Raw genomic sequence first — 13,411 nt, forward strand, 5'->3', positions numbered from 1 at the left:
AGCGGAGCGGCGAGAGGGAGAAGAGGCACGCCGGGCACGCGTACGTCACCACCAGCCCGCCGGCCACGTTGAAGATCCGTGCGTCAAAGGTCTGCTTGGCCCACGAGGGCAGGAAGGAATGGTCCGAGGCGCCGTGCTGCATGCATCGTGCCGCGCGCACGGCGGCCGGGTTGGCCCCTTTCGTGGCGATCTGATAGGGCGGCGAGTTGACGAGCCAGGTCCAACCCAAGATCGCCAGACTCGCGTCCAGCATGGCGATCGCCGTGCCCTGGAACCAGTCGGTCTCCGCCAAGGTTTGCTCGCTCCTGTACGGCGTCGTCGACGACGAGCACTGGTGGAGGCCGTCGACGCGCAGCGCGAGGACAAAGGCGCAGCGTGGGTACAGGCCGCGCGGCGCCGCGGCGAGCGAAGGGTTGTACGTCTTGAGCGGCTGCGTCCCGTAGAAAATCGTCTGATTTTGTGCCTGCGGTCGCGAGCTCCGGAGATTGGGCGGCGGGCCAAGATTGGGAAGGTCGGGCAGCACCAGCGGAAGTATCGGGGCGTCGAGAGGCCACACGTCGGGCCGTACGCCGAACAGGAAGCCTTCGGCACGCGATGATGCGCCGAAGGTCCGTCGCGCGCCGTAGAGGCGGTCGGCCTCGTACTCGACGAATACCATGGTGGTTTGCCACGTGTCGGAACGCTGTTCCCACCCGCGCTGTGAACGTCCGCCGTCGCACACGGCGCCGCGGGCGGACCGAACGATGCCGGCGACGCAAAGTCACCACCACACGCATTCTGCGCCGCGCGCCCGTGTCACGACGTCGCCACGAACACCACCACGTTTGGTTGGAACCAGCAGCACGACTCCACGCAGCAACAGCGGACACGACTAAAAATCTCTATCAAATCACACGCGTGCCTGTGGAGTATCTTGACAGGAGAGGAATGTCAATATATCTTGACAGGTAGGTAGTAAGAATCCCTCGATAGCGGCATGCAGAGCGCCAGAGCCTCGCACATTTTTGTTGCCACTCGCGTGTGCCGTGACGGCACGCACATACTCATAAGCACGTCGCAGTCGAGGGTCTCACACCTGCGCTCAACCTCTCAACATAGACCAGCGCGCTAAACCTCTCATAGGCCATAGGTAGGCTGGAGGTATTTTCGTCTCAATAACAAGGTCTGTGAAATGTGGAACTAGCGTCTAGCCACAACATCCTCCCTCATCTGGCTTACCATCTCTGGCTGTTGTTGCATTTAAACGCCTACTGTCCGGGAAGACGCGCCAGACAGCAAGATAGTCAGGAGTATAAGATGGTGGTGTGAGTGGAGACGAAGAAAGGGAGACAGAGGGAGAGGATAGCGGACCGGTGGAGTGACGCGACTTTGGCGATCGAGGCGAGTGCCATACAGCGAGAGAGTGAGGTCCTCGAGCTGAGACCTGAGAGTTGAGGACCTCACAAGTACAGACTACAGTGTACATGGCTGTGTGACGACTTGTTGTGAGGAACAAAGAAAATACTCAGATTCTCGTACCCCATGCAGTATACCCTAAAGAGATTCACATAGCTACATACTCTAGACTCACGAGACGTTCACCACTGGGCGGCTGCATGCTCCTTTCATCAATGCGGGGAGGGGGGGGGGGGGGGGGAGGGGGGCGGTCGTCATCTCAGGACTCGTCGCAGCACGCGCAAGCCGCGGTGTCTAGGGTCGAGCTCTAGGGGCGCGCAGCCAGCGCGCAGCCATTTATGGCGGATCATCCGCGGATCTTTGAGGACATCTCGGCGTGACTGAGGACCTCTCGGCGTGACTGAGGACCTCTCGGCGTGAGGACCTCTTGGCGTGAGGCCTCTTGTGGCGTCGTGAGGACCTCTTGGCGGGCGCGAGTTTCTCGTCCTTCAGGGTATCAGGGAGCAGTTGACGGCTGTGCTGGCCTTCGGCGCGGGCTATTTGATGACACGACAAAATACGGAGACGGGGGAGCGACGCTCACACCAGACATGAGACGCGGAGGGGGACTCGATCGAACCAGTGTGTGTGATGTGTAAGTACTGGTGGAGTTGTGTCTTCACGTGCGCCGTTTTAAATGTTGCTTGAAAAGCAAGGTGAACCAAAGTCGCATTGTACTCATATCTTCATCGTAATATTATTACTCAAGAATACTCACCCCCATAAATAAATAAACGGACACCTCTCTACTGTGAGATGGGTAAAAAGGAACAGGCCCCCGCCCTTGCGATCTTTGTGATACTCACCCCCTCTCCCATGACAGTGTACAATTTATGCGGCTCTCACATGAACATGATACCGTATGGGAGAGGACGCGGCACGCGCCGCACAGACTTGAAAGGCCGGGATGGCGGTGAGATGCATAAATATCCTTTGAAGATTGAAGCCGCGAGGGTAGTACTCGACTTACACGTACTCGACTTATGCACAGGTGATTCACTCACAGGGCTGATGCACTCTCTGACGCACGTGCAGCGGAGGGAGCGAAGGAGAGGCCACAGGGCACCCACCGCGCGGGTGTTACTCCGCGCACCGATTCCACTCGCACCAGCACGCCCGCAAAGCTGTGCGACAGGACTCTGCCTGCAGGAGGCTCGTGGCCGACCTCTGTTTACGACGCCGGGGCAACCGGCGCCCGCTTGGCGCCGCCGACCGGCCTCGATGGCTGACGATGCGCCGCCTCGCAGCAGCCCCCGACCCTGACGCCGTACGCGTCGAGGCCGCGCAGGATCAGCGCGCAGAGCAGCAGCGCCAGCGCCGGTGCGAGCCTGTGGTTTGAATACACCAGTAGGTGAACATGTGTTCGCATCTAAAGAGCGCTGGGGCGATTTGAGCAGATGTGGGGAAATGCGGGGAGATGCGGGGAGATATGGGGAGATCGTTCGCTTCTAGAGGCCTGTTGCTGCGGGGAGATGCGGGGAGATATGGGGAGATATGGGGAGATATGGGGAGATAGTCCGCATCTGGGGGGCGCGAGCCGCCACCACGGAAGGCATCCGATACAAGGCGGCCCGTTCGAGCCCTTGCCGCCGCCGCCCTCGCCCACGCAGATCGTGTGGCCTGCGACGGCGGCGACGCAGGCGGCCAGGGCGACGCAGAACCAGACAAAGCCGACGCACCGCGGCTGGAAGCCGAGCGAGCGGTAGAGCTCGGCGAACTGATACGCGTCCGAGCGCTCGACCTGGTGCCCACACGGGCCATCTCGGTCAATCTCGGGCCATCTCGGTCAATCTCAGTGCATCTCGGGTAATCTCGCCACCTTGCGCCGGACGGTGTCATCGTATATGTCATACGTGCAGTAGATCATGTTGACCGTCCCGACCAGCAGCAGGAACAGCTCGAGTGGCCAGGTCGCCGCATCAAAGTCGGTCTCGCCTCCTCCGCCGCCGCCCTTGCCCCCGCCCCCTCCCCCTTCTCCGCCCCCCTCGCCCACAAAGGAGATGGCGGTGAGCCCGGCCGAGGTCACTCCAAAGGCCGCACTCACGCCAAAGAGAAGGACGCGCTCCTTTGTCGAGGCAGCACGGCCAAAGGCGGCGTACACGGCGATGATGGCGCACGCGGCGGCCAGCAGGATGCCGCACACCTGCGACCCCACCGTGAAGGCGCTGGCAATGACAAGCACGCAGCCCGAGCACGTCGACCCGACGTAGCCGGCGGGCAGAACGAAAGCACGTACGCACCGCACCCGGTTCGTCGGGATCTTGTACGAGGCGAGCCCGCCCTCGTCCCAGGAGACCTCGATGCCGGTCACGCGATTGCAGAGCGCAGCGGCTGCCGCCGCGTGGCAAAACTCGTGCAGAGCAACCGCAAAGAGCTTGAACGGCTTGAAGACGAGGGCGCGCCAGAGCAGGAGGACGGCGCCAGAGTACGCAAATATGGTGACCAGGAAGTACTGCTGCTCCTCGTTGCAGCAGCCGGTGGACATCCCTTTACAGCAGCGCTAGAACGAGAGCGCCAGCCAAACCCCGGGGCGGCTTCGCGGGGGCGGTTTTTTTTTGTCCCTTTACAACAGAAGATCTCTCTCTCTCTCTCTCTTGACAACAGAGGGCGCAACAACAACGAGAGCGCTAAAAATTCTTTTTGCGCCTCGCCTGTCGCGTGAATCGTGTCGTAAGACGGTTAAAATTCTTTTTGCCAGCCACAGCGCGCTCGCCGACCCCCTTCCCACCTCACGGTTGGCAATGACAGACGCCGTCGGCAAGGTCGAGGCGCTGGCCGCCGAGCGCGACAGGCGGCGGAGCAAGCCGTGGCCGGTGTTCACCATGGCAGAGGTGGCGCGCCACTGCTACAGCGACGATGCGTGGATCGTGGTGTCGGACAAGGCATCGCTGTTTGCGTATTCTAGTGGCACGGCATGCGCGCTCCACTCACACCACACTCGCACCACGCGGGTTGCACAGGTGTACGACATGACGGCGCACGTCCAACACCACGAGGGCTGGGTCGGTAGCGGGAAGGTCAGCACGCTGCTCGCGCTCCTCTCGGCGATGGGGACGGACTGCAGTATCGATTTCAACTCGACGCACGACGCGAGGGGCTTTCGAGAGCTCCACGTCCGCAGCCCTAGATGCGAATCACCAATCTCTGTATTCCGGCTGGCTGCATTGAGCTGGTTCAGATCTGTCGATGGCAGTAGACTCATGGCCCGCGAAGTTTGCACGCTCTGATGTCGCTTCAACGCCCCCACTGTGTGTCCTTCACGTAGGCCTACCAGGTTGGCATACTCGACCGGCCGCACAAGCCGACTCCGGCGCGCGAGATTATCCCGAGATTCTCCCGAGATGACCCCGGCGACCCGAGATGGCCCGAGATCAGATCACCCGAGACGCATTGCCAGGGCGGGTGCGCTCTACGTCTTCGCAGGTTTGTCGGGAGGGAGGGGCAGAGTTGCTCACCCACGCGCACTGGGCCGTGCACGTTTACTGCCGTGGGGCGCTTGTCTGTCTAGACGTGGAGTCGCGAGGGTCGCCTGGCCCTTGCCCCACCACCGCTGTGTGCGTGTGTGGAGAAGTTCCCCTGACCTTCCCCTCCCCTTCCGTCAGGTGCGGTACTTCACTTGGGAGCAACTCTCCGCCTCGGGAAGGATACGCAATCGACCTCGCGCCGCCGCCGCGCCGCCGCGGCTTGCTGACCGCGCCGGGCCGCCGCCGGCGGAACGCGCCAACGCGCGGCCGCCGCCGGAGAGCGCCGCCGCGCCGCAGCCGGCAGAGAGAGCCACTGCCGCGCTGTGTGGCTTCTGTGAGTGCTCTCCGTGCGCAGACGGGTGCCCCGGGCTGGAGCGGAGTGACTGCCAGGGCGCCCTCTAGGGAGGTATAGAGAGGGAGGCTGAAGAACAGTCGCGGGCCATACTCTGTCGCACATGTCAAGCGGCTGTCGTGTGCGTGATAGTTGGGATACAATACGTCAGATTGAAAAACGTTGAAGCCCACACCCCGGCACCAACTTGATTCGTAACGCCGTCGGTCGGGCAGGACAGGATTTCGGCGGGCAATCCCGGTCAACACTTGCGGAAACTTTGTCCCCGAGCCGAGAGAGTTTTCCGAGCCGAGACTCGGTGAGCTGTGTTGTAGTATTTGCCTGTAATCGCTTGACTTCCACTCGGGCGTCCTGCCTGACTCGCCTTTTCGCTTTGGGTGCATATCTAGATAGGTGAAAGGTCGCCGATCAGTCACACAGTCATCTACGAAATCAAAGTCACACGCCGCTCCCGTTGGCTGTCTCATCCTCCACATACGCATGCCAGAGCAGCATGGGAGACCCGCGAATGGCGTCGTTCGAGGGCATACGCCTGTTCACGAGAAAAGCGTCGGGCGAAGCGAAAGTCAGTGGCAAGAACGGCTGCTGCACCTCCACGCCCACAACCTCGCTGACCGCGTCGTGCGCGACCTGGCGAGGCGAAAGTTTGAGCTGCAGACAGGCAGGTCATTCACGATGGGCCTCTCGCACCCGCTGCTCGTCGTTGGCGCGAGCGACGACCCGCTCGTGCCCTACTCTGCGCTCGAGGACATCGTGAAGGTCGCCACGGCGCCAAACACGCGGCTGGTGCCGGTCGACACGCGGACGGAGGGGGTGTCGTGCAACGAGCCCGGCCCGCACAAGTTTGGTGCGCGATCGCACCACCGTCCCGGCCTCGCCTTTCCTACCCGCTCACCGCCACCGCCGTCTCATTCCGGTTCCGCCGCAGCGCCACCGCCCTCACCTTGTCCTCACCGCCACTGTTCATATCCCCAGGCATCCTTTTCGACGACGAGCTAGGCCCCGAAGTGGCCGTCGAGGCACTACGCTGGCTTGAGTCCATACGCACCATCCGGCCGCACCCTTGAGATGATGTCGGTTGAGAGACACAGAGTCAGAGAGAGAGAGCTCAGTAGACAGTACTTTTTGTTCTTGCTTTTTCGCGCCGAGATAGCGCCGTATTACGGCCACCTTTTAGGGTGATTAGGTGTTTCTTGTATGCGCGGGGGTTACCAAACGTCAAAGTTGTAACGGGGACACTCGATATTTTTCCGCGAGACACTCCCCCTTTTCGGCGCACATATGGTGTCTTAGACTGAGAGCCCCCCCTCTGCCTCTAAGTACCTTACCCCTCCTCGCCATGTAGTGCATGCGCCATCGCCGCGCTAGCGAAACGCGAGCCGCCGCGCGGGGCGGGTGGTCTCCTCCTCGAGTCGACTCAGCGCCTCGGCCGTCGGCGGCAAGGCCGGCAGGAGCGGCGGCGCCGTCCCGTCGAGGGACAGGCTGAGGCAAGCTGCGGCGGGGACGGGCGAGGGGGAGGCGGAGTTGTGGTCGCCGTCGGAGGCGTCGGAGCGGGGGCGCTGCGAGGAGTTGCGGCCAGAGACGATGGTCGGCAGGGAGGAGCCCTTGGTGAGGGCGCCTACGGGGACGGCTCCGAGAAGGCTCCGAGAAGGCTCCGAGAAGCAGGGCGGGGAGATGGACCAACGCGCTCGACGCAGACATGTCTCCCCATATCTCCCCATATCTCCCCATATCTGGAAACGACGGGTGTGTCGATGTGCGGCGGAGCACGTAAGAGCCCCTCTCCAGGGGCTGCCAATCTCGGCCAATCCCGGCGTGTCTCGGCGAGTCTGCGCCAAAGCTCGAGTTGCTCCGCAGCAGCGAGAAGGCCGCGCTGCCGCCGCTCCCGAGGCCGTCGCCGGCCGAGAGGCCGCCGGCCGCCCTCGCGGGCGGGGGAGAGCGAGCCGCGCGGGGCGGAGAGGCGGAGCGGCGCGAAGGGGAGTGCGACCGCTCGCGGGGGGAGAGCGCGGGGGGCCCCCGCTTCGCCGCCTCCGCCTCGCCGCCTCCCTGCGGCCCCTCCACCCACCGCGAGTGAAACGAGCCGCCCATCGACGAGTTGAGCGAGTCGCCGCCAGGGGTCCTCGGCGGCGAGATGGCCGAGACCCAAGAGTCGCGAGAGCGCTGCGTGAGGAAGGACACCTAAGAAAGAAAACACGCCGCCGTAAAAAAGAAAGCTCGGCAGTAAGACATCTCGCGGCGCGGTAGGAAAGAAACCTCGGACAAGCGCGAACGCACCGAATCGAGCAGCGCGACCACCCTTGCGTGCTGCCCGCGCTGCGCCAGAAAGTTGGCCGAGCCGCGCCGCAGCTCGGCCACCTCCTGCGGGGGGGGGGGGGGAGGGGGCGATGGGAAGTGCCGCCCCTGGCAGAAAACAGGCCTGCGCCCGTGTCTTGCGTCCCGAGACAGAGAAAGCGGGCCTCGGTGCCATGTCTCAAGGGTGGCAACTGTGCTGTCCACGAGTGAGAACCTCGTTGGGATTGCTACGCTCTCGCGTGGCGTGCGTGCGTGCGGTGCCTGCGTCGAGAGACCAGGCAGCAAGGCGAGCTGCTCGAGCAGGAAGGAGGCCTATGCGGATTACGCCAACATCGGGGCGGGGATGCGGTATTGTGCAGTGTGCTCAGAGCACCGCGTGGATACGAGGGGCTACGAATACAGCGGAATGCAGCGGACTACGGTCGAGCTGAGTGCGTGTTCTCTCGAGCGCATGTTGGGATACACGAACACGACTTCCGCCTTCTAAGGACGCCGGCCATCGCAACGTCCCCATTCTCGCACGCGAGGTGGAAGGGCGTCATGCGGTACTTGTCGGGGAGGGTGAGCGCGGTGCAGCCGCCGCTCTGCGCCGCCGCCACCTCCACCAGCACCCGCGCCGCGTCGAGGTGCCCGTTCGCTACCGCGACGTGCAGAGCCGCCTGGCCGTCGGCGTCGAGCGCGAGCGGGAGGTCCGGAGCACCGGCGTCGAGGATGACGCGGAGGAGGGACGCGTCGCCGCGCTCGGCTGCGACGTGCAGCAGCGAGCCGGTGTCGTCGGTCCACCACCACGGCGAACCGCGCACCACCTCGGGCCTCGCTGCGAGCAGCCTCGAGGCGCGAGCGCTTCGCCGGCTGCAGTCGTCCACACTGAGCACCTCGAGCCACTCCTCCCGCAGTTCGGCGGGAAAGACTCGTCGCTGGTACATGGACGGATGACTCGTCGGGCTCGACGAGCTCGGTATGCTGCCTTGCGAGAGGGCCGGAGAGCCCGCCACCGCCGTCTCGCAAGGGATGTCGACGGAGAGGCCACCGCGGTAGATTGGCTTGGGCGAGACGGGCGGAGCACGAGGCTGCTCGTCGACGCGGCTGCAGGTGCCGCCCATGGCGCCAACGCAAACTCGCAGAGTGACGGAACACGCGAACGGAGCCACCACGAAAAGCAGAGCACAGAGCGGCTGGAAAAGGAGTTGGTCGGATGGCACGCGAGAAGCCGAGGGATGCAATCTCGGCACCCTTACAAGGACGGCGTCAAGACGTGTTGGATGCGTCGTTCCGGACGCGGGACGAGATGTGCTGGACCGTCGGCGAAAGGGGAGAGGGGTGAGGGAGAGAGCGCGCAACGAAGGGGGCCCTTGCGCTCCGTCATAGTTGGAAGGGTGGGAGGAAGGAGGCTAGCTAGCTAGCAAAAGAAAGAAGAAGAGATCAGAGGGATATGTGAAGAAAGAAGAAGAGATCAGAGGGATATGCGTGGCACATACGTGCACCTATGCTGTCTGCGTAATCTGTACTATCTTTCAGAATCCCGCCGTCCGGGGCAGCGGCTGGCGGCGAGGGCCGCGGCGGCGCGCGCCCCAAAGAGGCGGCGCCTGCAGTGCGCAAAACAAAAACAACTCTAACACTCACATGCGTTTTCAAACGTCTCTCCACCAACAAGAGCTCTCAAGAGAGGAAGAGAGATGCTGCAGACGTGGATGTTTGCAAATGCAACTGACTAGCAAACATCTCTCTCTGACTAGCTGAACACCGGCGAGAGCAAACGCACTTTGAAAAAATTAATGTGTTTCCATGGATGGGTATCTCAAAACTCCAAAAACAAAGAGGTCCTCAGTAACGAGAGGTCCTCAGCCGTGTTGTGAGGACCTCTCTCTCATTGGCCCTCCTCGCCGCAAGTCGCGAATCCTCACCCTCTCCCGTTCTTCGTCTTCTCACCACCATCTCGCTCCTGCCTGTGTGTGGTCTCCCGGATAGAGAGACGGTGGGCGTTAGCAAGTGGCCTCGTTGCCTGCAGCAGTTGGTCCAGCAAGCACGCACAGAGTGAGTGGGTCTCTATGTGCGGGGGATGTGGATTGAGTAAGGGTTCTGTATGTGCAGCTTGGTGATCATGGACAGGAAAGCACATTTTTTTCTTCATTGTTGCTGGCTGTGAATCACAGACCAGCGCACAGCGCCATAGGACGTATTTTCTTCTCAATAACAAGGCTGTGAACAGCAGCACAAGACGAGTCAGGTCGGTGTTGAGCTGGGTCAAACCGTAAGTTCCAGTGAGGTGCGCCAAGTTGTTGTCTCTGGAGTCCACTAGCCCAAGTAAAAAGAAACAACCGTAAACACGCCTCCGTGGCTCGGGTTACACCAATCCTCGCTACCCAACGCGGCCAAAGGATATCCACCTCGAGAACCTCGAGAAGAGAGAGAGAGAGAGAATTCTTGATACGAAACCACGACGACACACACCAGTCGACTCGCATCGGTTGCCTCCATGAACGGCGGAGCTATTCTCGCGCCCACACCACACCTGGCTCCAACGTGGACACGCCCATAGCTGGGGACACTACTAGGTCACGCATGGCATCACAGAAGTTTTATCTCTGGGCCCCGAAAGGCATCTCTAGCAGTGTCGTTACACATGCCCCCTCCCCTCCTGGGCGCATGAGCCTCACGTCTCGCCAGAGCATAAGCCCTTGGCGTGTGGCGAGACGAGTTTTTCGCCATGCAGCGAGCAGCAAGCCGCCCGCCGCAAACAGCCGGAGGCCTCGCCGCGGCACTGGCTGCGCCGCGGTCCCGCACCCGTCGACGCAGCTCCCCCCGCGGAAGACCGCGCGTAGCGACGTCTTGACGATCGAGATGAGCGCGCTCGAGGCTCGCCCACCTACTGCCCCTGAGAGTTGGTTATTGAGTGGGATCAGCTCCCCCCCTTGGGACCGAAGCCGCCACAACCTCACACCCAACATCCCAGGCGGGATCAGAAGGGGACTCCACACCGGACACCGCCCGGGCACAGCCCCCCTACCCGTCGGATCGCACAGAGGGCCCCCTCGGAGCAGCCCACACACAATCACGCATCGGCAGATTGAGTGCCTGAGTCAGGCAGACAGCACAGACAAGAGGAGAGAGAGGAGAGAGAGAGAGAGAGAGAGGAGAGAGGAGAGGGTGAGGGTGTGAACACACGTGAGGAGTGGGGGAGGGTGTCTGTGGTGGGCTGTAGTCCTACTACGTGGTTACAACCACGCGCCCCTCAGGAGCTTAAGGTAGAGCTGAGCGTCCCAGACGCCTCGGTGCCACCCACCGGCGTGAGACCATCCGGATCTACCCAGCCCGCCCTCCGGACAAGCTGGTCCCCGCGATGGCCCACGGTCCTCCGTCGCCTGGTTGACCCCCTGCCTCCCGGTTGACCCCCCAGTCCTCGTAGTCCATCATTAAATAAACTCAAAGTCCACCACAGCCACCAGCCTCCACCTCCACCGTCGAGCCGCGATCGCTGCCGCCGCGACGCCGCCCGCCGCGTCAGATGCCCGCCACGCCCGCGGCGAGTCGAGTCGGAGAGCCGAGCCGCACCAGCAGCAGCATCTCCACCACCAGCAGCAGCAGCAGCACCACCACCACCACCCGAGAGAGAAGCGCACCTGCCCGACGCCGCCCGCCGCGTCGGACGCTCGCGACGCGCGCGTCGAGCCCAGTCGCAGAGCCGCGCCGCGCCAGCAGCATCATCTGCACCACCAGCAGCAGCACCACCACCACCAGCAGCAACAGAGACAGGCAGTGCAGGCGCAGAAGCGCTCGCAGAGCGGCGCTCAGCGCCGCGCACGCCACGCTGCGGACCGTCGGACGAGCGCACCGTACGTCGGCGGCGAGCCGCGTCGCCAGCCGTCTCTCTCGAGAGCGGCGCCGCCGCGTGCGCGCAGCAGCCGCCGCGGCAGAGGCGAGCCGCGGCGACGTCCGCAATAACGGATAACTGCCATTGGCGGGCTCTCTCTCAACTAGGTAGGTAGGTAGAAAGGTGAAGAACAGCCAGGCTCGGACTGGACACCAGCGCGGTATGGGTGGACGCGAGACAGATGATGACGACACGCACGAACGACACACAGACACAAACAAGCTCACAAGACACACAGCCAGCCGGCTGCCACACACCCTGAGTTGGCGTACACATAACTCAGTGCCACATTCCTCCTGTCGCCCCCCCCAGCACTCCAAGGTGCCAAGAGAAACAAACAAGGGCACAACATCACAACAGACGACAGGAGGTAATATGCGAGGCTAGAGCAGGCTTGCTCGTCCTCTAGCAATCTCCGCCGACCTCGAGGCCGGACTAGACCGTGTGTGGGGTCATGTGAGGTGTCTCTGGTCACTCTCCTCAGGGGCTAGCCGCCAGCAGCCAGCCTTATCTCGCACTCACAGGCAATGACAATCCAATGTATGAGTGTATGCAAGCAGTCTCAACTCTCCTCGAGAACAACCGTAAAAAAGAAATCGCGCACGGAACCATCACCGCTCGATGCCCGCCTCTGCGCACACCCTCCGCATCCTGACGGCTCTACTCTCGCTCGACGGCGCCTCAAGCTACTCTGACCGCCGGACCGGCGCCTCGCCTTCGGCTCCTCTTCCGCCCGCCTCGCACACGCCATGGACGACCGTGGGTCCCAGCAACATCGGCGACTCCATCACTCCAGACGGCGGTGAGGCTGGCACGGTGCAGCCGGTGGTCGCGGCGGCGGCCAACCCCGATGTCATCTACACGGGCGGAAACAACAACGCTGCCAGCTCTGGTGTCCTCAAGTCGATTGACTTTGGCCGGCACTGGGTCAAGGTGAACCGTGGGCTCGCAGACACGCGCATCCACGGCCTCTACATTGTCGACCAGCACGGCGAGCACGTCGTGGCGGGCACTCCCTCGGGCGTGTACGAAACGCTCGACAGCGGCGGCAGCTGGACTCACATCGCGCAGACTCGCGGCTGGGGCGTGGCCAACAGCTTCCGGAACGGCAGCATCGGCGGCGCCCCGCACCTCTTCGTGGGAACCAACGCCGGGCTTGGCAACGTGCCGCTCGTGGAGACGCCGCTCGCCCGCGAGGTTCCAATAAACTCAACCACGGTGCGGTCCCTTCAGAGTTTGAGTACTGAGGCCGCCGCGCATGCAGGCGTGGCGACTGATCCGCTCGCCAGCAGGCTCGAGCGCCTGGCGGACGAACCGAGTGAGCATCTCCGACTACCGCGCGGGGCAGCTCCTCTCCTCCTCGGTCGTGGGCGGCTGCCTTTGGGTGAGCGCCGCCGGACACTCCGAGAACGGACACGTAGAGAGTGGCAGTGAGAGCGGTCTCCTTCACGCGCGGTCTGCTCTTTCAGAGGAGACGCCCCACGCTGATAGAGTCACTCCGCCTCCGAGCGAAGCAGAGCTGTACCAATGCATCCGCTCTTGCGTCCCTCGCCTCCTCTCCACCCTCTCCACCCTCTCCACCCTCTCCACCCTCTCCATCCCCCTCCACCCTCTCCACCCCTCTCCACCATCTCCACCATCTCCACCCTCCACCACTGCGGTACGGAATGCTGTGATCAGGTGGGCGGGCGTGGCGTGCTGCACGTCGCGACAGTCCTCAACGCGACGGCGGCCGCGTGGGAGGTGCAGCCCGACCAGCCGTGCCAGGCCCGCGCCGCTAAAGACCGGACGAGCCCGCATCACTGCTAGCGCTCGACACCAATCGTCCTTTCCGCGGTACTCCGGTAGTAGCAAGACTTGACGATCTAGCATCACTGCTAGCACTCGACATCAGCCAGTCCTTGGCCGCGGTGCTTAGTAGCCGTGCAAACCCTCGCGAGGCTCCCGACTTTCGCTGCATGCTTCTGTAGTCGATGGCGATGGACCCAAACGACGCGG

The 13,411-nt window shown here is 62.9% G+C and overlaps 3 protein-coding genes across 3 annotated transcripts; 1 reads left to right on the forward strand and 2 right to left on the reverse strand.

Moving 5' to 3' along the window:
- Positions 1-3,226: 3,226 nt before the first annotated feature.
- Positions 3,227-3,919, reverse strand: EMIHUDRAFT_68073 (hypothetical protein; the record flags this gene model as incomplete). Its single annotated transcript, XM_005761196.1, has 2 exons — positions 3,227-3,372; positions 3,475-3,919. 2 exons carry the CDS (start codon positions 3,917-3,919, stop codon positions 3,227-3,229), a joined length of 591 nt encoding a protein of 196 aa, XP_005761253.1.
- Positions 3,920-4,171: 252 nt separating this feature from the next.
- On the forward strand, positions 4,172-5,410 carry EMIHUDRAFT_438232 (hypothetical protein). Its single transcript, XM_005761197.1, has 4 exons — positions 4,172-4,316; positions 4,395-4,547; positions 4,700-4,744; positions 5,037-5,410. Exons 1-4 carry the CDS (start codon positions 4,176-4,178, stop codon positions 5,298-5,300), a joined length of 603 nt encoding a protein of 200 aa, XP_005761254.1. The 5' UTR covers positions 4,172-4,175; the 3' UTR covers positions 5,301-5,410.
- Positions 5,411-6,614: 1,204 nt separating this feature from the next.
- On the reverse strand, positions 6,615-8,689 carry EMIHUDRAFT_465494 (hypothetical protein; the record flags this gene model as incomplete). Its single annotated transcript, XM_005761198.1, has 4 exons — positions 6,615-6,868; positions 7,521-7,608; positions 7,804-7,854; positions 8,040-8,689. Coding segments are annotated over 4 exons (1,042 nt in total), but the record flags the coding sequence as incomplete, so codon positions are not given.
- Positions 8,690-13,411: the final 4,722 nt, after the last annotated feature.

This window comes from Emiliania huxleyi (genome assembly GCF_000372725.1).
Source record: "Emiliania huxleyi CCMP1516 unplaced genomic scaffold EMIHUscaffold_72, whole genome shotgun sequence".
Classification (NCBI taxonomy): domain Eukaryota; phylum Haptophyta; order Isochrysidales; family Noelaerhabdaceae; genus Emiliania; species Emiliania huxleyi.